The following is a 21,031-nucleotide window of genomic DNA, read 5'->3' on the forward strand; positions in this document are numbered from 1 at the left end:
AGGTAATGTATTTATAAGTTCTGGAGATTAGGACATGGACATTTTTGCGGGTCACTATTTTGCCTGGAAACCCTGGTGGCATAGTGGTTAAGAGCTACAGCTGCTAACCAAAAGGTCAGCAGTTTGAATCTATCAGGCACTCCTTGGAAACCCTATGGGGTAGTTCTGCTCTGTCCTATAGGGTCGCTATGAGTTGGAATCTACTCGACTACAGCGGGTTTGGTTTTTTGGTTTTGGTTTATTCCACCTACCACAGAAGTATTGTCTGATGCCGTGAGAATGGTCTGAGTTCTGTCTACTAGTGGACACCATCAGGTTTTATATGAACTAAAAAAAAAAAAAAAAAAATTTTTTTTTTTTTCAGTGAAATAAGCCCAGCATTTAGAGGAAGTGCTGTGAACAGAAGTCCACATTTGAGCCGGCAACTTTGCTTCAGGTGGTGGGGTGAGGATAGCTGCCTTTTTTTTTTTTTTTAAACGTAAAGTTGAGATGCTGCAGGGACCAGGCTAGTTGTGTTCTTGAATATATCATTTTCATTTGACAAATGGGACTTCTGGGCCCCTTCTCACATTGTTAGTCATTAGCATGACTTAATAATATTAGATATCTTTGGCTGGAGAGTCACAAGGCCCCCTGGGTCAGGTGTTCAGTTTGTAAAGAGCCCAGTAACAAAGTAATAGCTGCTTTTCAAAGTGGATGTAACATGTCAAAAGTGACATGCTAGCCATTTCTGTGAGGCAACGAGTCTAAAACCTCAGTGGGTACCTTTGGATGGAAGCTCCCTGTTTTTGCCAGAGGCTCCAATTGACAAAATCATCACAGAAACTTGAACTCAAAAGAGTTATGAGGATTTGGGGCCACTATTTAGAGAGTGTTACAGCTTGCTGCACGCTTTCCAGCACAACCTGTTGTTTGGGCTACTCTTGAAGAATGTTTATTTGCAGGATAGTTGATACAAGGGCCAAGCAGAAAGTTGAGTGAGACACATAGAGTCTTCAATACTTAAGGAGTTCAAAATGGTGCCGAGCCTCTTTTTGATGGTGGGGGATCTGAAGAGTCTGTGATTTTTCCTCGATTGCCACAGGGATTGAGCATTGTAAATCCACCCACTTAGTTCCAAGAAACTTTAATGTTTCAGGAGAAGCAGGTGGTATTGGAGGAAGAAGTTCAAGCTGCACTGAAGGCACTGGCAAAAAATAAGGCTGTAGGAATTGACAGAATACTGACTGAGATGTTTCAACAAATGGATAAAGTGCTAGAGGTGCTCACTTGTGTATTGCAAGAAATTTGGAAGCTACCTGGCCAAATAAATGGAAGAGATCCGTATTTGTGCCCACTCTAAAGAAAGGTGATCCAACAGAATGCAGAAATTATTGAATAGTTATCATTAATATCCCATGCAAGTAAAATTTTGCTGAAGATCATTAAAAAATAGGGGCAGTGTTACATTGACAAGGAACTGCCAGAAATTCCAGCTGGATTCAGAAGAGGATGTGAAATGAGGGATATCACTGCTGATGTCAGATGGATCTTGGCTGAAAGCAGATCATATCAGAAAGATGTTTACCTGTGCTGTATTGACTATGCAAAGGCATTATAATAATGGCAGTAGACCAGAGTGTCAGCATTTTTGCACCGTTTCCCAACATACAGTTCTCATAAGGCAGTGTGAAGGCCAGATGGCATGTTTTCTTGCAGTTAGTTGTATTACAGCCCTGAGCTTAGGGGCACCTGAATTTTTTGTAATGGACAGCAAGCATAGCTGCCCTTTGCCCCTCAAGTAGACACTTTCTTATTTCAAGTTCAAAACAATGGGTGGTGATTGTCTCACTTGCAAGACAACTGGCAACAGGAGAAATCCATGTAGAATTGTCTCCCAACACATAACCATTCTCAAATTATGAGTGGCTTAATACAGTGTTTCTTTTCCATTCACAGTAAGTCAAAAACAGATGTTCTTGATAGACAGACAACTCTTTTCCCAGCAGTGAATCGGGGGTTTAGGTTCATATTGTGACTCTGCCTTCTTTAAAATGTTGCTTCAATGGCTGCCTTTCTCGTCTGCATTAATCTCTGGAAAGGAAGGAACATGGAGGCTAAATAGTTGAGGCTTTTAAGGAGCAGGCCTACAGGTGACACACATCATTTTCATTCATTGGCTAGAACTCAGTTCAATGGCCACATCTAACTGCAAAAGAAAGCCAGGAAATGTCTAGATATATTCTTAGGAAGAAGAAGTGTGTTTGATGAATAATTAGTTGTCTCTATGAAGTCCATTCTCCTTGTTAAACCATCTGTAATTATAGAAAATTTAAACATGGCATTAAAGAAAAAACCCACTTCAGTTCCCACCATCCAGAAATAGCCATCATAACTGTTAAGTAAACATTGTTTTCTATGCATCTGTGTAGATAAAAAGGATAGTTAGATTAAAATTATTTTCATAACATGATCTCATACTACTTATGTTTTTTAAAATTAAAGTCAAATTTACTTGAATATACAGAATAAAAAGAAACTGAAGTAAAATAGATATTGAATTTAAAATAAAAATTTCTCACCACAAGAGACATTATTTCCTTAAAAATACCTTTAAATTTAGTAATAGAGAGTATAAAAACACTCAAAAAAAACATTAAGAAGTAAGGACTGTCTTTTTAGTTTGGATGCTTTTAACTTACAAGTAACAGAATAACAAATCAGAGTGGCTAAAAGTAATAGGAAGTTTATTATTTTGCCTAAAAAGTTCAGAGACTAGACTTTTCTAAGATTGGTTATTTTAGGAATTAAGCAGTTGTAGAGTATTGTTTTCTTCTTTTGATTCCCTTGTCTTTCCAGTCCTGGTGGCCAGGTTACAGAACTAGCTCCAGTGGTTGTGGCCCCGCAGTTGAACAACTAAATGTGTGAAGGAAGTACCTTTTTTTTTTTTTTTAGTAGTTCTCCTGTAAATTTTCTCCTTCTTTCTTACTATCCTGACCTAAGCATATCTTGGGACATTTGTGGTTCAGTGATAGAATTCTTGCCTAGCATGAGGGAGACCCGGGTTTGATTCTGGCCACTGCCCTTCGTGCCCAACCACTTCCCATCTGTCACTGGAGGCTTGTGTGTTGCTGTGATGTTGAACAGGCTTCAGTGCATCTTCCAGAATGATGACTGGGAAGAAAGCCTGGCAATCTGTTTCCACAAATCAGAAAGTGAAAATCCTTTGGATCACAACAGTCGGATCCACAGATCATCATGGGGATGGCACAGGACGACCAGGCAGCGTTTTGTTCCATTGTGCATGGGGTCGCCATAACTGGATGGCAGCTAACAACAATAACAAGAAACCTATCCCAGACCTATGGCAATCAATGGCTAAGGAAAATGGATTTGTCTTGATTGGCTTAGACTCATCTATATTCATTTATATAGCCTAGGTCGTTTACTTACAAAGAGTCAGTACCTTCTCAGCATGCTCCATTATTTCTCTTTCTCACTTGAAACCATTACTACTCTTAGAAAACATTAAGTATCCAGGAAAACAAAAAGATGAGATTCTCTCCGGATTTGGGGGTTTTGGTGATACTCTCAGAATTGTAGGAAATCTTATTTTTTACTTACTGGCTGTCGTTTTATGTAATGCATTGTGATCTGATCTCCCCATCTTTAAATAACAATAAAAAAAAAATCTTTTTTTTTAAATGGTTTTAGTTAAAAAAAAATTTTTTTTAGTTTAAAATTTTTAGAGGGTCCACTTTGTGCTTTTTTTAAGCCACACTTTTCTGTTTTGTAAAAATGTAAATAGAATTTCCCCCACTAGATTGTTTTAAAGGTTAAATGAGATAATATATGTGAATCTGCTTTGTAAACTACAAAAAAGTGCTACAATTCTGATTACTTTTTTTTTTTTTTTAATTTTTATTAAGCTTCAAGTGAACATTTACCATTCCAATCAGTCTGTCACATGTAGGTTTACATACATCTTACTCCCTTCTCCCACTTGCTCTCCCCCTATTGAGTCAGCCCTTACAGTCTCTCGTTTCGTGCCAATTTTACCTTCTTCCCTCTCTCTCTATCTTCCCATCCCCCCTCCAGTCAAGAGTTGCCAACACACTCTCCCGTGTCCACCTGATTTAATTAGCTCACTCTTCATCAGTATCTCTCTCCCCCCCACTGACCAGTCCTTTTCATGCCTGATGATTTGTCTTCGGGGATGGTTCCTGTCCTGTGCCATCAGAAGTTCTGGGGAGCATTGTCTCTGGGATTCCTCTAGTCACAATCATACCATTAGGTGTGGTCTTTTAATGAGAATTTGGGGTCTGCATCCCATTGGTCTTCTGCTCCCTCAGGAGTTGTCTGTTGTGTTCCCTGACAGGGCAGACATCGATTGTGGCCGGGCACCAACTAGTTCTTCTGGTCTCAGGATATTGTAGGTCTCTGGTTCAAGTGGCCCTTTCTGTCTCTTGGGTTCTTAGTTGTCGTGTGACCTTGGTGTTCTTCCTTTGCCTTTGCTCCCGGTGGGTTGAGACCAATTAATGTATTTTAGATGGCTGCTTGTTGGCATTTAGGACCCCAGGTGCCACAATTCAAAGTGGGATGCAGAGTGTTTTCATAATAGAATTGTTTTGCCCATTGATTTAGAAGTCCTCTCAAACCAAGTTCCCCAGACCCCAGCCCCTGCTTCGCTATCCTTTGAAGCTTTCATTTTATCTCGGAAACCTCTTTACTTTTAATCCTGTCCAATTAGGCTGACCTTCCTTGTTTTGAGTGTTGTCTTTCCCTTCACCCAAAGCAGTTCCCATCTACAGATTGATCAATAAAAAGCCCTCTCCCTCCCTCCCTCCCTCCCTCCCCCCTTTGTAACCACAAAAGTATGTGTTCTTTTCCATTTTTTCTATTTCTCAAGATCTTATAATAGTGGTCTTATACAATATTTGTCCTTTTGCAACTGACTCATTTTGCTCAGCATAATGCCTTCCAGATTCCTCCATGTTATGAAATGTTTCAGAGATTCGTCACTGTTCTTTATCGATGCGTAGTATTCCATTGTGTGAATATACCACAATTTATTTACCCATTCGTCCGTTGATGGACATCTTGGTTGCTTCCAGCTTTTTGCTATTGTAAACAGAGCTGCAATAAACATGGGTGTGCATATATCTGTTTGTGTGAAGGGTCTTGTATTTTTAGGGTATATTCTGAGGAGTGGGATTTCTGGGTTGTATGGTAGTTCTATTTCTAACTGTTTAAGATAACGCCAGATGGATTTCCAAGGTGGTTGTACCATTTTACAATCCCACCAGCAGTGTATGAGAGTTCCAGTCTCTCCGCAGCCTCTCCAACATTTATTATTTTGTGTTTTTTGAATTAATGCCAGTCTAGTTGGTGTCAGATGGAATCTCATCGTAGTTTTAATTTGCATTTCTCTAATGGCTAATGATCGAGAGCATTTTCTCATGTATCTGTTGGCTGCCTGAATATCTTCCTTAGTGAAATGTGTGTTCATATCCTTTGCCCACTTCTTGATTGGGTTGTTTGTCTTTTTGTGGTTGAGTTTTGACAGAATCATGTAGATTTTAGAGATCAGGCACTGGTCTGAGATGTCATAGCTGAATATTCTTTCCCAGTCTGTAGGTGGTCTTTTTACTCTTTTGGAGAAGTCTTTAGATGAGCATAGGTGTTTGATTTTTAGGAGCTCCCAGTTACCTGGTTTCTCTTCATCATTTTTGGTAATGTTTTGTATTCTGTTTATGCCCTGTATTAGGGCTCCTAGGGTAGATCCTATTTTTTCTTCCATGATTTTTATCATTTTAGTCTTTATGTTTAGGTCTTTGATCCGCTTGGAGTTAGTTTTTGTGCATGGTGTGAGGTATGGGTCCTGTTTCATTCTTTTGCAAATGGATATCCACTTATGCCAGCACCATTTGTTAAAAAGACTATTATTTCCCCAATTGACTGACACTGGTCCTTTGTCAAATATCAGCTGCTCATAAATGGATGGATTTATATCTGGATTCTCAATTCTGTTCCATTGGTCTATGTGCCTGTTGTTGTACCAGTACCAGGCTGTTTTGACTACTGTAGCTATATAATAGGTTCTGAAATCAGGTAGGGTGAGGCCTCCCACTTTCTTCTTCTTTTTCAGTAATGTTTTGCTTATCCGGGGGTTCTTTCCTTTCCATATGAAATTAGTGACTTGTTTCTCTATTCCCTTAAAGTATGACATTGGTATTTGGATTGGAAGTGCGTTGTATGTATAAATGGCTTTTGGTAGAATAGACATTTTTACTATGTTAAGTCTTCCTATCCATGAGCAGGGTATGTTTTTCCATTTAAGTGTGTCCTTTTGAATTTCTTGTAACAGAGTTTTATAGTTTTCTTTGTATAGGTCTTTTACATCCTTGGTAAGATTTATTCCTAAGTATTTTATCTTCTTGGGGGCTACTGTGAATGGTATTGATTTGGTTATTTCCTCTTCGGTGTTCTTTTTGTTGATGTAGAGGAATCCAAGTGATTTTTGTATGTTTATTTTATATCCTGAGACTCTTCCAAACTCTTCTATTAGTTTCAGTAGTTTTCTGGAGGATTTCTTAGGGTTTTCCATGTATACGATCATGTCATCTGCAAATAGTGATAGCTTTACTTCCTCCTTACCAATCTGGATACCCTTTATTTCTTTGTCTAGCCTAATTGCCCTGGCTAGGACTTCAAGTACGATGTTGAATAAGAGCGGTGATAAAGGGCATCCTTGTCTGGTTCCCGTTCTCAAGGGAAATGCTTTCAGGTTCTCTCCATTTAGAGTGATATTGGCCGTTGGCTTTGCATAGATGCCCTTTATTATGTTGAGGAATTTTCCTTCAATTCCTATTTTGGTGAGAGTTTTTATCATAAATGGGTGTTGGACTTTGTCAAATGCCTTTTCTGCATCAATTGATAAGATCATGTGGTTTTTGTCTTTTGTTTTATTTATGTGATGGATTACATTAATGGTTTTTCTGATATTAAACCAGCCTTGCATACCTGGTATAAATCCCACTTGATCAGGGTGAATTATTTTTTTGATGTGTTGTTGGATTCTATTGGCTAGAATTTTGTTAAGGATCTTTGCATCTATGTTCATGAGGGATATAGGTCTAAAATTTTCTTTTTTTGTAATGTCTTTACTTGGTTTTGGTATCAGGGAGATGGTAGCTTCATAGAATGAGTTGGGTAGTATTCCGTCTTTTTCTATACTTTGAAATACCTTCAATAGTAATGGTGTTAAGTCTTCTCTGAAGGTTTGGTAGAACTCTGCAGTGAAGCCGTCTGGGCCAGGACTTTTTTTTGTTGGGAGTTTTTTGATTACCGTTTCAATCTCTTTTTTTGTTATGGGTCTATTTAGTTGTTCTACTTCTGAATGTGTTAGTTTAGGTAAGTAGTATTGTTCCAAGAATTTATCCATTTCTTTTAGGTTTTCAAATTTGTTAGAGTACAATTTTATGTAGTAATCTGATATGATTCTTTTGATTTCATTTGGTTCTGTTGTGATGTGGTCCTTCTCGTTTCTTATTCGGGTTATTTGTTTCCTTTCCTGTTTTTCTTTAGTCAGTCTAGCCAATGGTTTATCAATTTTGTTAATTTTTTCAAAGAACCAGCTTTTGGCTTTGTTAATTCTTTCAATTGTTTTTCTGTTCTCTAATTCATTTAGTTCAGCTCTAATTTTTATTATTTGTTTTCTTCTGGTGCCTGATGGATTCTTTTGTTGCTCACTTTCTATTTGTTCAAGTTGTCGGGACAGTTCTCTGATTTTGGCTCTTTCTTCTTTTTGTATTGTGTGCATTTATCGATATAAATTGGCCTCTGAGCACTGCTTTTGCTGTGTCCCAGAGGTTTTGATAGGAAGTATTTTCATTCTCGTTGCTTTCTAAGAATTTCCTTATTCCCTCCTTGATGTCTTCTATAACCCAGTCTTTTTTCAGGAGGGTATTGTTCATTTTCCAAGTATTTGATTTCTTTTCCCTAGTTTTTCTGTTATTGATTTCTAGCTTCATTGCCTTGTGGTCTGAGAAGATGCTTTGTAATATTTCGATGTTTTGGATTCTGGAAAGATTTGTTTTATGCCCTAATATGTGGTCTATTCTAGAGAATGTTCCATGTGCGCTAGAAAAAAAAGTATATTTTGCAGCAGTTGGGTGGAGAGTTCTGTATAAGTCAATGAGGTCAGGTTGGTTGATTGTTGTAAGTAGGTCTTCCGTGTCTCTGTTGAGCTTCTTACTGGATGTCCTGTCCTTCTCCGAAAGTGGTGTGTTGAAGTCTCCTACTATATATGTGGAGGTGTCTATCTCACTTTTCAATTCTGTTAAAATTTGATTTATGTATCTTGCAGCCCTGTCATTAGGTGCGTAAATATTTAATATGGTTATGTCTTCCTGATCAATTGTCCCTTTTATCATTATATAGTGTCCTTCTTTATCCTTTGTGGCGGATTTAAGTCTAAAGTCTATTTTGTCAGAAATTAATATTGCTACTCCTCTTCTTTTTTGCTTATTGTTTGCTTGATATATTTTTTTCCATCCTTTGAGTTTTAGTTTGTTTGTGTCTCTAAGTCTAAGGTGTGTCTTTTGTAGGCAGCATATAGATGGATCGTGTTTTTTTATCCAGTCCGTGACTCTCTGTCTCTTTATTGGTGCATTTAGTCCATTTACATTCAGCGTAATTATAGATAAGTAAGTTTTTAGTGCTGTCATTTTGATGCCTTTTCATGTGTGTTGTTGGCCATTTCATTTTTCCACATGCTTTTTTGTGCTGAGACGTTTTTCTTAGTAGCTTGTGAGATCCTCATTTTCATAATGTTTAACTTTGTATTTATTGAGTCGTTACGTTTTTCTTGGCTTTTTTCTTGAGTTATGGAATTGATATTCCTTTTTGTGGTTACCTTTTTATTTACCCCTATTTTTCTAAGTAAAAGCCTAACTTGTATCCTTCTATTTCGCCTTGTATCACTCTCCATCTGGCAGTTCAATGCCTCCTATATTTAGTCCCTCTTTTTGATTATTTTGATCGTTTATCTATTGATTTCCATGATTTCCTGTTGTGTGTATTATTTTGTTTATTTATTTATTTATTAGAATTAGTCTTAATTTGTTTGTTTTTGTGCTTTCCCTGTTTGAGTTGCGTTGATATCAGGACGTTCTGTTTTGTGACCTTGTATTGTGCTGGTACCTGATATTATTGGTCATCCGGCCAAACAATCTCCTTTAGCATTTCTTGCAGTCTTGGTTTAGTTTTTGCAAATTCTCTAAACTTGTGTTTATCTGTAAATATCTTAATTTCTCCTTCATATTTCAGAGAGAGTTTTGCTGGATATATGATCCTTGGTTGGCAGTTTTTCTCGTTTAGTGCTCTGTATATGTCGTCCCATTCCCTTCTTGCCTGCATGGTTTCTGCTGAGTAGTCTGAACTTATTCTTATTGATTCTCCCTTGAAGGAAACCTTTCTTTTCTCCCTGGCTGCTTTTAAAATTTTCTGTTTGTCTTTGGTTTTGGCAAGTTTGATGATGATATGTCTTGGTGTTTTTCTTTTTGGATCAATCTTAAATGGGGTTCGATGAGCATCTTGGATAGATATCCTTTCTTCTTTCATGATGTCAGGGAAGTTTTGTGTCAGGAGTTCTTCAACTATTTTCTCTGTGTTTTCTGTACCCCCTCCCTGTTCTGGGACTCCAATCACTCGCAAGTTATCCTTCTTGATAGAGTCCCACATGATTCTTAGGGTTTCTTCATTTTTTTAAATTCTTTTATCTGATTTTTTTTCAGCTATGTTGGTGTTGTTTCCCTGGTCCTCCAGAAGTCCCAGTCTACATTCTAATTGCTCGAGTCTGCTCCTCTGACTTTCTATTGCGTTGTCTAATTCTGTAATTTTATTGTTAATCTTTTGGATTTCTACATGCTGTCTCTCTATGGATTCTTGCAACTTATTAATTTTTCCACTATGTTCTTGAATAATCTTTTTGAGTTCTTCAACAGTTTTATCAGTGTGTTCCTTGGCTTTTTCTGCATTTATCCTAATTTCATTTGTGATATCTTTAAGCATTCTGTAAATTAGTTTTTTTATATTCTGTATCTGATAATTCCAGGATTGTATCTTCATTTGGGAAAGATTTTGATTCTTTTGTTTGGGGGGTTGGAGAAGCTGTCATGGTCTGTTTCTTTATGTGGTTTGATATGGACTGCTGTCTCTGAGCCATCACTGGGAAACTAGATTTTCCAAGTAGTCAGCTGGTGCGCTGGCTCCTAATTCTGAAAACAGTTGCTGTCTGCCCGTATTTGTTCGTTTTCCGTCTCTAAGTCTGTGCTTGTTGTTCAGAGTTCGTAGATTGTTAAGTATGTGATCGATTCCCTTGTTTTTCCGAGTCTTTGTTGCAAGAGGGATCCGCGGTAGCGTCCACCTAGTCCGCCATCTTGGCCCCCGCCCTGATTACTTTTATTGTTAATTATAAAAGCTAATGCAGTTGAGAGTGAGGTAGGTTGTTTTGACCCAGGTCTTTACATAATAATATCCAGTACTGGTTATTTCCCTTTCCTTGCATAGAATTTTTGAACAAAACTCTCATATTAATCCTTTTTCTGAGTATCTACTTCTTATTTAAGAACGTGCATATTTTAATGGCTTTTAATATTCTATCATATGGCTGTATAAAATTTTTTTTAGCCATTTTCCTGTTGTTGGACATTCAGGTTGTTTTCATTTTTTTCCCATTGCAAATGGTAGTATAATGTACTTAAATGCTCTTAAAAATGACCCTTCATATATTTACATTCCCTCTAGTTGTATATATAAATACTCATCTCCCTATTACCTGGGCAACACTCTGTCCTATTGATCACTAGGTAAGAGGCAAATACTACTTTGCTTCAGTTCTTTAATAGTTGGGTTGCGTGTTTTTTTGTTGTCATTTAGTGAGTCTGTTTCTTTCGTGAATTTCCTAGTCATGCCCTTTTATGTTATTCTTATTTATTTAAAAAATACTCATAGTATTAAAATACATAGCATATTAACCTTGTTTCCTAGTTTGTGTTTTGCTTTTCATTTTTTTTTTTAAAGTTTGTTTTTTTAATTGATGTAGAGGTGCATTACCTTTGGATAGCTATATTTGCCTTTTTCCTTTCTGATGCTTTACTTTGCTTTTGTGCTTAGAAAAGTCTTTTTTTTTTTAAGTCAGATAAAGACTTTTTTATGTATTTTCTTCCAGCCTTTTAGATTAATATTTGTATAACACTTTGAAATAATCTTTCTGGATTTTGTTTTATTTTGTCTGAGATAGAGTGTCCCACTTTTCCCCAAATTATTAATCCATTGTTCTGGTACCATTATTAAATAATTTTAGTCTTTACCAGCTGATTTGGAATTCCTTCCGTAACCAGTTACTGTCAAGCTGATTCTCAATCATGGTGACCCCATGTATATCAGAGCAGAATTGTGCTCCGTGGAGTTTTCAGTGGCTGATTTTTCAGAAGTAAATCGCCAGGCGTTTCTTCTGAGCTGTGTCTGGTGGACTTGACTCACCAGCCTTTTAGCTAACAGCTGAGTGAGTGAACCCTTAGCAAAACCCAGTGACTGACTCCAAATATTCATATATAATTCTTTTCCTGAACTTTCCTTTTGTTCTATTAATCTAGTAAAATACCATTCCTTTTGTGTTTGTTTTCTTGCTCTACCTCCTCTGCCGCCCCGAGAGGCACCCTCACAAGCTCTACTTGTTGCTGTAAAAACAAAAAAAAACAAACTAGCATAGACTGCTTATGAAAATATCTCTCTGAGGGAGGGTTCTGCTGGCAAACAAATGTAGAAGGCACATGGTATTTGCATAAAATGCAGCAAACCCATTTCTTTAAATAGTGAAAGTCATTAGATTGCTTTAGTTCACATTTTGCAGGTCTTTTTTTTTTCTTCACCATTTTTACAAAATAACCTGTGTTACAGTGAACATTAAATCCTAACTCAGGATACCCCCCCTTTTTTTTTAATTGTGGTAAATATATATATATAACAAAACATGTGCCTTATTTGGCATTTTTTACATGTACAATTCAATGACATTAAACATGTTCCTCATATTGTGCAACCATCACAATTTGTTTCCACATTTTTTCCTCACCCTTAAGAGAGGTGGATACATTTCTTAATGTATGGTATAGAACCAGCATTCTGCATTATTCTGTCATTTGCGTGTGTGATTTTCATATATCTCTATACACGTTTTCATACATGTAAATGTGCATACTCTGCCTTTTACTCTCATGTGCTTTCTAAGTTATAAGAGTTTGCTTATATTTTTGTTATTTGGACTCACTATAAATTATCCTAGATCTTGTACCCTAGAAAAATATAGTAGGGGAAACAGAACATAGATAGTAAAGAAGGATAAAAAGGCTCCTTTATCTTTATTGGAAGAAAAATATTGATACCATATGTATAAAGGCCAGGATTATTTGAAACCCATATTTATAAATTAGATTGTGTAATTTGTTTGGTGCATACAAAAGAAATCCGATGTGTATTACACTTCAGTTTGTACTTTGTTTTGTGTGTATAAAATAACATCCCATGACCCAGTTGTGTATTCTAATGTAGTTTGTATCTACGGAAACCCTGCTGATGTGGTTAAGAGCTACGGGTGCTAACCAAAAGGTCGGCAGTTTGGATCTACCAGGCACTCCTTGGAAACCCTATGGGGCAGTTCTACTCTCCTACAGGGTCTCTGTGAGTCAAAATCGATTCAGTGGCAATGGGGTTTTTTTTTTTTTCCCTTGTTATCTACTGTTGCATGATAAACCACCCCACCACCCACAACGCAGTGGCTTGTAACATGCTCAGTAGGGACAATTCATCCTTGTTCCACGTGATACCAGTGGGGTTTACTCATGAAGCTACTACATTCAGCTGGTGGTTGGGCTGGGTGATCCAAGATGATCTTATTCACATGTCTGTATCTAGGTGCTGCTGGCTGTCAGCTGGGACATCTTCAGTTCTACTTCCTATGTCCTCATGCTGCGGGAAATGAGGGCTCTCTATTAGGAAAACCAAAAAAAAAGCAAATTTGTTGTTGCCATCAAGTCGATTCTGACTCATAGCGACCTTAATAGGACAGGGTAAAACTGCCACTTAGGGTTTTCAAGGAGCTGCTGGTGGATTTGAACTGGCGAAATTCTGGTTGTCAGCCATAGCACGCCGTAGCTCTTAACCACTGTGCCACCAGGGCCCCTCTATCAGGAATGTGTGGACTAATTCTTTACATGTTGGCTGAGATGTAAGAGGGCAAAATTAGAAGCGTACAACAGTTCTTAAATCTCTAGGTTCCTGAACTTGAACACCATTACTGAACTTGCACACCATTACTTCTGCTACTTGTTGTTGGTCAAAACAAGTCATAAGGCTAACCAAGATTCAGGGGAATGGAGAACAGGACTTCATCTTATGATGGAAGAAGCAGTGACATCCTATTGCAAAGAGTGATGAATATACCAAGGCTTGATTCCTAAGAGGTCATTGTTGTTATTATGATCTTCCACCATTAAAGTAACTTTAGGATAGGAAAGTTTCTTGAAAGGTCTAAATAAAAACCATATGTTCATTTTCTGTTGCTGAAGTGTTAACATTGCTGTCAGAAAATGCCTTATATACTTAGATTGGGAATTAAAGTGGCAGTACTGGGGTATTACAGTAAAACATCCATCTTTAATTTTTATGTACCTGTTGTTATGTAATCAGTTTCTTTTAAGGCAGGTGCAGTGATATTAATCTTTGTGTCTCTCAAGTCCCTTCTCTCATGCCCTGAGCAGATAAGTGCTCTGAATGGTTAAATTTAAGTACCATGAGAAATAAGTAAGTTGGACTCTTTAAATATTACTAACCCCCCCGCCCAACACTGATTGTTAAGCTATTGAGTCAAACAATTGAGAACATTTTGGATAAACTTTTTTATTATTAAATAAAGTTGAGGTCCTTAATATGATTTCTTATTTAATCGAAAATTCCATTTTATATTCAGCTTATCAGTATTAGCACTTCATAGCATAGCAGCACACTTTGACTTTGGTTAAATTTTTTTGTTAGAGATAACCAATTCATTCATTTTCTGAGTAAACCTAGGATTTTGCGCCTGAGTTTCTTCTGTTCACCGGTCTCTAGTTTCTGTACTGCAGAAATTTTGCATGATGATTGAAGGAAGATATGCTGTTATTCAAATGTGATAATGCTGAAATGTGCATGGAAAGTTTAAGTGCTATTTTAAAAATGTACACAAAATTTTTTGGTGTTTTCAACAAGAACATGTATGTATTTTGTTAAATATAAACATAGCAAATAATGCACAGGCTTCAGATGTTCATTGGTATCTTTTGGATTGATATAGGATAAAGGAGCTGAAATTATTTTAAAAGCATTTTTTGTAGCCCTGGTGGCACAGTGGTTAAGTGCTCAGGCTGCTATCCAAAAAGTCAGCAGTTCAAATCCACCAGCCGCTCCTTGGAAACCCTGTGGGTCAGCTCTACTCTGTCCTATGGGGTTGCTATGTATCAGAATCGGCTTGATGGCAACAGGTTTGGCTTTTGGTTTTGCACTGGTATTACTTGTTTGTGTATAAAATAACTTCATGATCAGAGGGAGTTACTTTATACTTAAGTTTTTCACAAATATTCTGTAATGTTTTAAATTACTGGACAGAGTTACAAAAGAATCTCATCTTTATTGCATAATATAGTGAGATTGAAATGTAAATTGGATTTTGCTTCTATTCATTTTTAGAAATATAAAGAAAAAGACAAACATAAACAAAAACACAAGAAGCAACCCGAGCCATCACCTGCATTAGTTCCATCCTTGACTGTTACTACAGAAAAAGTAAGTTTTAACTGTTGTATTTTGCTATATATAATAACTAGTTATATGCTGATTGCTATATTTTGACTCTAAGAAGTATTTTCATTCCTAGTGTCCTGATTCCTTGTAACTTTTCCCACTTCTCCAACTCTACATTAAGCACTTAGGATTCCCACTTCTTAGTCCCTTATCCTACCTTCAGCTTATTCTACACTCATCTCTAAAGATTCTTAAATAAGGATAAGAGGGGGCAGTGTCATTGAGATTAAGAACTTTGGCTGTGGAATGGGCTTTATCCACCTATCATTTTGAATTTTGGCTTCAGTACTTACTGACCAAGTTCTTAGGTTAATTAACCTGTCTGTAACTAAATCTAATTAATTGTAAAGTGAGGAAAATAATTACTGGAATCGAGTGAGATAAGATGTGTAAAGCAATTAGAATTGTATCTGTTTCATAGTATGACTTGAGTTCTGGGTTATAATGCAGTAAATTGAAAATGAATAGTGGTGCAGGGGTAGTTTAGAAATGATAGTCTCAGGTAGCAGTAAAAAAATTTTAATTTGAAAATAATAAATTACTTGGTCTTTACAGTCAAATTATATAGAAAAACAAATTTTGCAGTGCAGATATACTTTGACAACATGGATCAGTACCCAACCCATTAGAACCAAATCCATTACCGTCAAGTTGATTCTAAGTCATAGTGACCATATAGGACAAGATAAAACTGTCCCATAGGATTTCCAAGTCTGTAATTTTTATGGAAGCAGATTGCTACATCTTTCTCCTGAGGAGTGCCTGGTGGGTTCCAACTACTAACCTTTCAGTTACCAGCCCAGTGCTTAACCAGTGCACAACTGGGGGTTCTTATCACATACCCAGTTGGACTTAAAAGAAAATTCTAGTTAAGAGTAATTCTATAGAAATTTAGACAAGTTTAATATCACCTGTCTGTCAGTATGTTGTACTGTGGTGGCTTATGTACGTCCAGTTGTTTTATACTGGCAGCTATGTCACTGGTATTTCAAATATCAGTGGCATACCACCCATGGTGGACAGCTTTCAGCAGGGTTTCCAGACTGAGACAGACTACAACTAAGGCCTGGTGATCTACTTCTGAAAAGTAGCCAGTGAAAACCCCATGGATCACAACAGATTATTGTCCGACATAATGCTGGAAGATGAGCCATTTAGGTTGGAAGACACTCAAAATACACATTGGCACAACAGTGGACTCAAGTATATCGACGATTGTGGAGATGGTGCAGGACCAGGCAATATTTTTGTTGTTTTGTACATGGGCTTTCCATGAGCCAGAGCTGACTTGATGGCAGCTAACAACATTATTATAGAGGTTTTATGTTTGGAAAATCACATTAAAGTCGTCTTCATTCTTGCATTTGTTTAGCAAATATATTTTTAAGTGGCTATTATATGCACTATAGTCAGTGTTCTAATACTGATATATTAGGGGATGAAACAGTAATTTCTGCCCTTGAGAGTCACTTCTGCTTGAGAGTGCCATATAAAAAAACATAATAAGTAAATTATATAACGTATCAGATAGCAGAAAGTGCTATAGAAAAAATGAGTAGAACAGAGTAAGGGGGATCCAAGGTGCCAGAGTGGCAGTGACAAGTGATTTGTAATTTTCAATAGGGCGATGAGAGTTAGCCTGACCAAGAAGGTGATTTTTAAGGGGCCCAGGTGGGGTGGGAGGAGGATTACTTATAAGATTATGTGGTTAAATAGCTTTTCAAGCATAAGCAATAGCTTGTGCAGTGGACCTAAGGTTGGAAGAATGCCTAGTGTGTTCTAGTAACAGCAAGGAGGCCAGAGTGGCTGGGATAGAGTTAGCGGAGGGGGAGTGCTAATGTATAAGCAGGTGTAAGAACTTTGTTTTTTAGCTTCTGTGAAATGTGAGCTATTAGAGTGTTCTGAACTGAGATATAACATGATCTGACTTGGATTTTGAAAGGACTTCTGGCTACTTCCTTGTGAATAGATTTAAAGAATAAAGGGTGGAAGCAGGGAGGTCATTAGAAAGTTACTGCAATAATCCAGAGAGAGATGAGGGCAACAGTTGAGGTGATGAGAGGTGATCAGATTTTGAGCCCACATGATTTTCTTATACATAAAATGAGAGGTGGAAAGACAGGATCCAAAAATGATTCCAGGGTTTTTAGTCTAGATAACTGAAAGGAATGGAGTTGCTGTTATGAAGATGGCAAAGACTATGGATGTATAGTTTGAAGGGGAAGATCAGGAATGTAGTTTTTGATATTCTATTAGTTCCTGTTGCTGCCAGAACAAATTAACCACTAATTTAGCAGTCTAAAACAACACACTTTTATTATCTCACCATTCTGTAAGCCGGAACTGTGGCTGGGCTTAGCTGGTTCCTCTGCTCCAGGTGTCTCAGGGTTGTTACAAAAAATTTTCTAGGTCTGTAGATAAAATCTTTAAGAAGTAAAAAAAAAAAAAAAAAAGTAGTAGGGAGTTATTCCTCATAATTTTTTAATTAGGGATAGAGTGTTTGGGGTGATGAAAATTTTTGGAAATAGCGGTAATGGTTGCACAACATTGTGAATATAATTAATGCCCCTAAATTGTACTCTTAAAAATGGTTAAAATAGCAAATTTTTTGTTATATGTATTTTACCATCAAAAGAAAAAAATCTCTAAGAAGTAAGATGGGAGTAGTGTTGGAGAGTAACAGTAACTTTAGTAACCTAAGGCCCTAAGGCAATGGTCAGCAAGCTTTTTTCCTCAGGGGTCAGATAGTAAATATTTTAGGCTTTGTGGGCTATACTGACTCTTCTTAGTATTTAGCTCTGCTGTTGTAGCACAGATTCGACTTGTCAGCAGTGGGTTTTTTTTTTTTTTGGGTTGTAGCACAGAAATAGCCATAGACAATATATAAACAAATAGGTGAGGCTGTGTTCCCATAAAACTATTTATGAACACAGAAACTTGAATTTCATATAATTTTCATGTGTCATGAAATATTCTTCTTTTGATTTTTTTTATCCATCTAAAAATATAAAAATCATTCTTACCTCTGGGTCTGTACAAAAATAGGCAGATAGACTGAGGGCTTATACTTTGGCAAATTCTGCTATAAAGGGTTGTAAGTACTGTAACAGTGAAAATTATTTTCGTGTTGTTAGGTGCCCTCGGGTTGATTCTCACTCATTTAGGGACCATGTGTACAGTAGAACGAAACACTGCCTGGTCCTGTGTCATCCTCACAATCCTTGCGATGTTTGAGCCCATTGTTGGAGCCACTGTATCAGTCCATCTTGTTGAGGGTCTTCCCCTTTTTCCCTGACGGTCTACTGTACCAGGCATGATGTCTTTCTCCAGGGACCGGTTCCTACCTGCCTCCCCACAATAACATGTCCAAGGTATGTGAGATGAAGTCTTGCCATCCTCACTTCTTCCAAGAGAGGTTTGTTCGTTCTGGCAGTCCATGGCGTATATTCAGTACTTTTTGCCAATACCATAATTCAGATGCATCGTTTCTTCTTTGATCTTCCTTATTCATTGTCTAGTTTTCATATGCATATGAAGTGATTGAAAATCGGACCAGTCGCACCTTAGTCCTCAAAGTGACATCTTTGCTTTTTAAGACTTTAGAGAGGTCTTTTGCAGCAGATTTGCCCAGTGCAATATGTCATTTGATGTTTTGAGTGCTACTTCCATGGGTGTTGATTGTGGATCCAAGTAAAATGAAATCCTTGACAACTTAAATATTTTCATCATTTATCATGATGTTGCTTATTGGTTCAGTTGTGAGTGTTCTTGTTTTCTTTATGTTGAGGTATAATCCATACTGAAGGCTATAGTCTTTGTTCTTCATCGGTAAGTGCTTCAAGTCCTCTTCACTTTCAGCAAGTAAGGTTCTGTCATTGGCATAATGCAGGGTGTTAATGAGTCTTCTTCCAATCCTGATCCTGCATTCTTCTTACAGTCCAGCTTCTCGGATTATTTGCTCTGCATACAGATTGAATAGGAGGCCTGGTGGCGCAGTAGCTAAGCGTTTGCCTGCTAACCAGATGGTCAGTGGTTCGAATCCATTAGCTGCTCTTTGGAAACCCTATGGGGCAGCTCTACTCTGTCCTATAGGGCTGTTGTGAGTCAGAATCGACTCTACAGCCATGGATTTTATACACGTGGAATAAGAATGGTGAAACAATCAACAATAAACCTTAGTAGGTGATAAGGTCTGGAGACATGATATTCATACCTGGAGGGTTTCAGAGAGCGAGTGGTCTGAAATCAGGATTAAGGAGCAAGGAAATCTATCTCACCTTCACACCCAGTGGTACAAGACTTGTGGGAGTAAACCCATTGCCTTTGAGTCAATTCCGAATCATAGCAACCCTATAGGACAGAGTAGAAGTGCTGCTTAGGGTTTCCAAGGCTGTAATCTTTACGGAAACAGACATTAGTGGCTGATGGGTTCAAACCTCTGACCTTTCAGTTAGCAACCTAGTGCTTAACCACTGTGCCACGAAGGCTCCTTGTGGGAGTAAAGTAGCCATCATTTACTTGAGACAGCTACAGGGCAACCAGTATCTTCAGGGTGATCTGGGTTTTGGTTACAGCAAGAATATGAAGGGAATGTTCAGATAAACGGTTGTGCGTATTGCGGCTTATCCTGATGATCCTGAGTTCCAAAGGAAGCAATGGAAGGGTTTCAGCTGTTGGAGAGAGGAGGGAGTATGGACACCATAGGAGATGTTCATAGCTGAGTGAGGTTGAGATAGGTGAGGACTGACCTGGTAGTCTAGGGTTTCTTCCGGTGGCTAACATAAACGTAATCGGATTAACCCTGATGGAGTTAAGGGAAATAGTGGTGGTGAGGCTGAGGCCATGAGTGTTTGAAGAGATGGGATGATAGTATGGGCTTCTGCTCAGTCTGTGGAGGGTAGAAGACCTGAGTCACTGAAACAATGGAACAGCTTGTTTTTTATTCCTTTTAGGAGGAAGGTGTTATTTTACTGTTGGATCACCGTGTTCTTTCTCACCTTGAAGCTACTCTTTCTCATTTTGTCTTTTAAGGACTGTGTAGTTGTTTCCATGATTTCCTCAGTTTACATTCTTTCTGAGTACTTTTTATGTTTCCCTCTTTCCATAGTACTCATAGAAGAGGGTATTGCCAAAAAAAGATAAGGGAGGAAACAAATTGAACCTGATAAGCTTATTAGGAGCCACATTTTATTTAAAGCATTACTTTTCATTGTTATTAGAAGATTTAGTAGTTGTTTCTGATCGTCATTGCAAATACTCACAATTTGTAGTCTTGTTAATACGGGGTTGATTTAACCCTAAAGTATAATTTATTTTTCAGAAGTTTTTCTGTGCTGCAAAGATATTTGATCAGGTTTTCTTCTGTCTTTTGTTCTTACTTTATTTATAGAAGCGGTTAAAGAAGAGGACCTAATTTTAAGCATATCTTTTGGATTAACTGTTAAATTTTAAACTGACTTTATAAGACTTTTTAAATGTATGAATATTTTTCCTGTAAATTAATGGATGTTTCTATTAATGTTTAATTTTAAAATATATTTCTATAAAGATGAGTTTTAAAAAAAAATATTGACAAGTTTTAGTTGTGATGAAGTCCAGGTGTATGTTTTTCCACTCTGATTAGAAATCAGTCTCTCTCATTGTTACCTCCCTGTATTATTCAGCAGCAGTTAACTTATTTTACTCAGAGTAAAACTTCAGTTTGAAGGAAACTCTCCCTTTCTTGTCTCACCCACAATTAAGTTATCTTATGAAATTAAGGGTATTTAAAAGTTGATTGTGTCATAAATACTTGTGACCTTTTTTCAGATTTTATGAAGATATAATGACATACAATAAATTGTGTATACTTAAACTGGACCATTTAATAAGTTTTGACATAGGTACACGCTGGTGAAACCATTACCACAGCAGAAGTTTCCTTGTGATGTATTATAATCCCCGATTCCTTGTCCCACACCACCCTTACCCAGGTGACTCCTGATTTGCTGTCACTCTAAATTAGTTTAAATTTTCTATAATGTTAAAAAATGGAAACATAACATATGCTTTTCCTGACTTTTTTCACTCAGCATAATTATTTGAAGATTTTTCCATGTTGTGTGTATCAATAATTCATTCCTTTTTATATTGACTAGTATTCTCTTGGAAA

General features: G+C 37.2%; 1 protein-coding gene across 20 annotated transcripts in view; it reads left to right on the forward strand.

The window, feature by feature from the left end:
* MLLT10 (MLLT10 histone lysine methyltransferase DOT1L cofactor) overlaps positions 1 to 21,031 on the forward strand; it is a 308,932-nt gene that overhangs the window by 190,445 nt on the left and 97,456 nt on the right. For 19 of the 20 annotated variants that reach the window (XM_023548872.2, XM_064284905.1, XM_003410556.4 and 16 more), the window contains one exon: positions 14,767 to 14,862. In XM_023548872.2, the coding sequence (XP_023404640.1) occupies positions 14,767 to 14,862 (96 nt within the window). Of the gene's footprint in view, positions 1 to 14,766; positions 14,863 to 18,034; positions 18,252 to 21,031 lie in introns of those variants that run through there. The other variant, XM_064284911.1, reaches the window with a different exon arrangement.

This window comes from Loxodonta africana, chromosome 4, assembly GCF_030014295.1.
Source record: "Loxodonta africana isolate mLoxAfr1 chromosome 4, mLoxAfr1.hap2, whole genome shotgun sequence".
Lineage (NCBI taxonomy): Eukaryota > Metazoa > Chordata > Mammalia > Proboscidea > Elephantidae > Loxodonta > Loxodonta africana.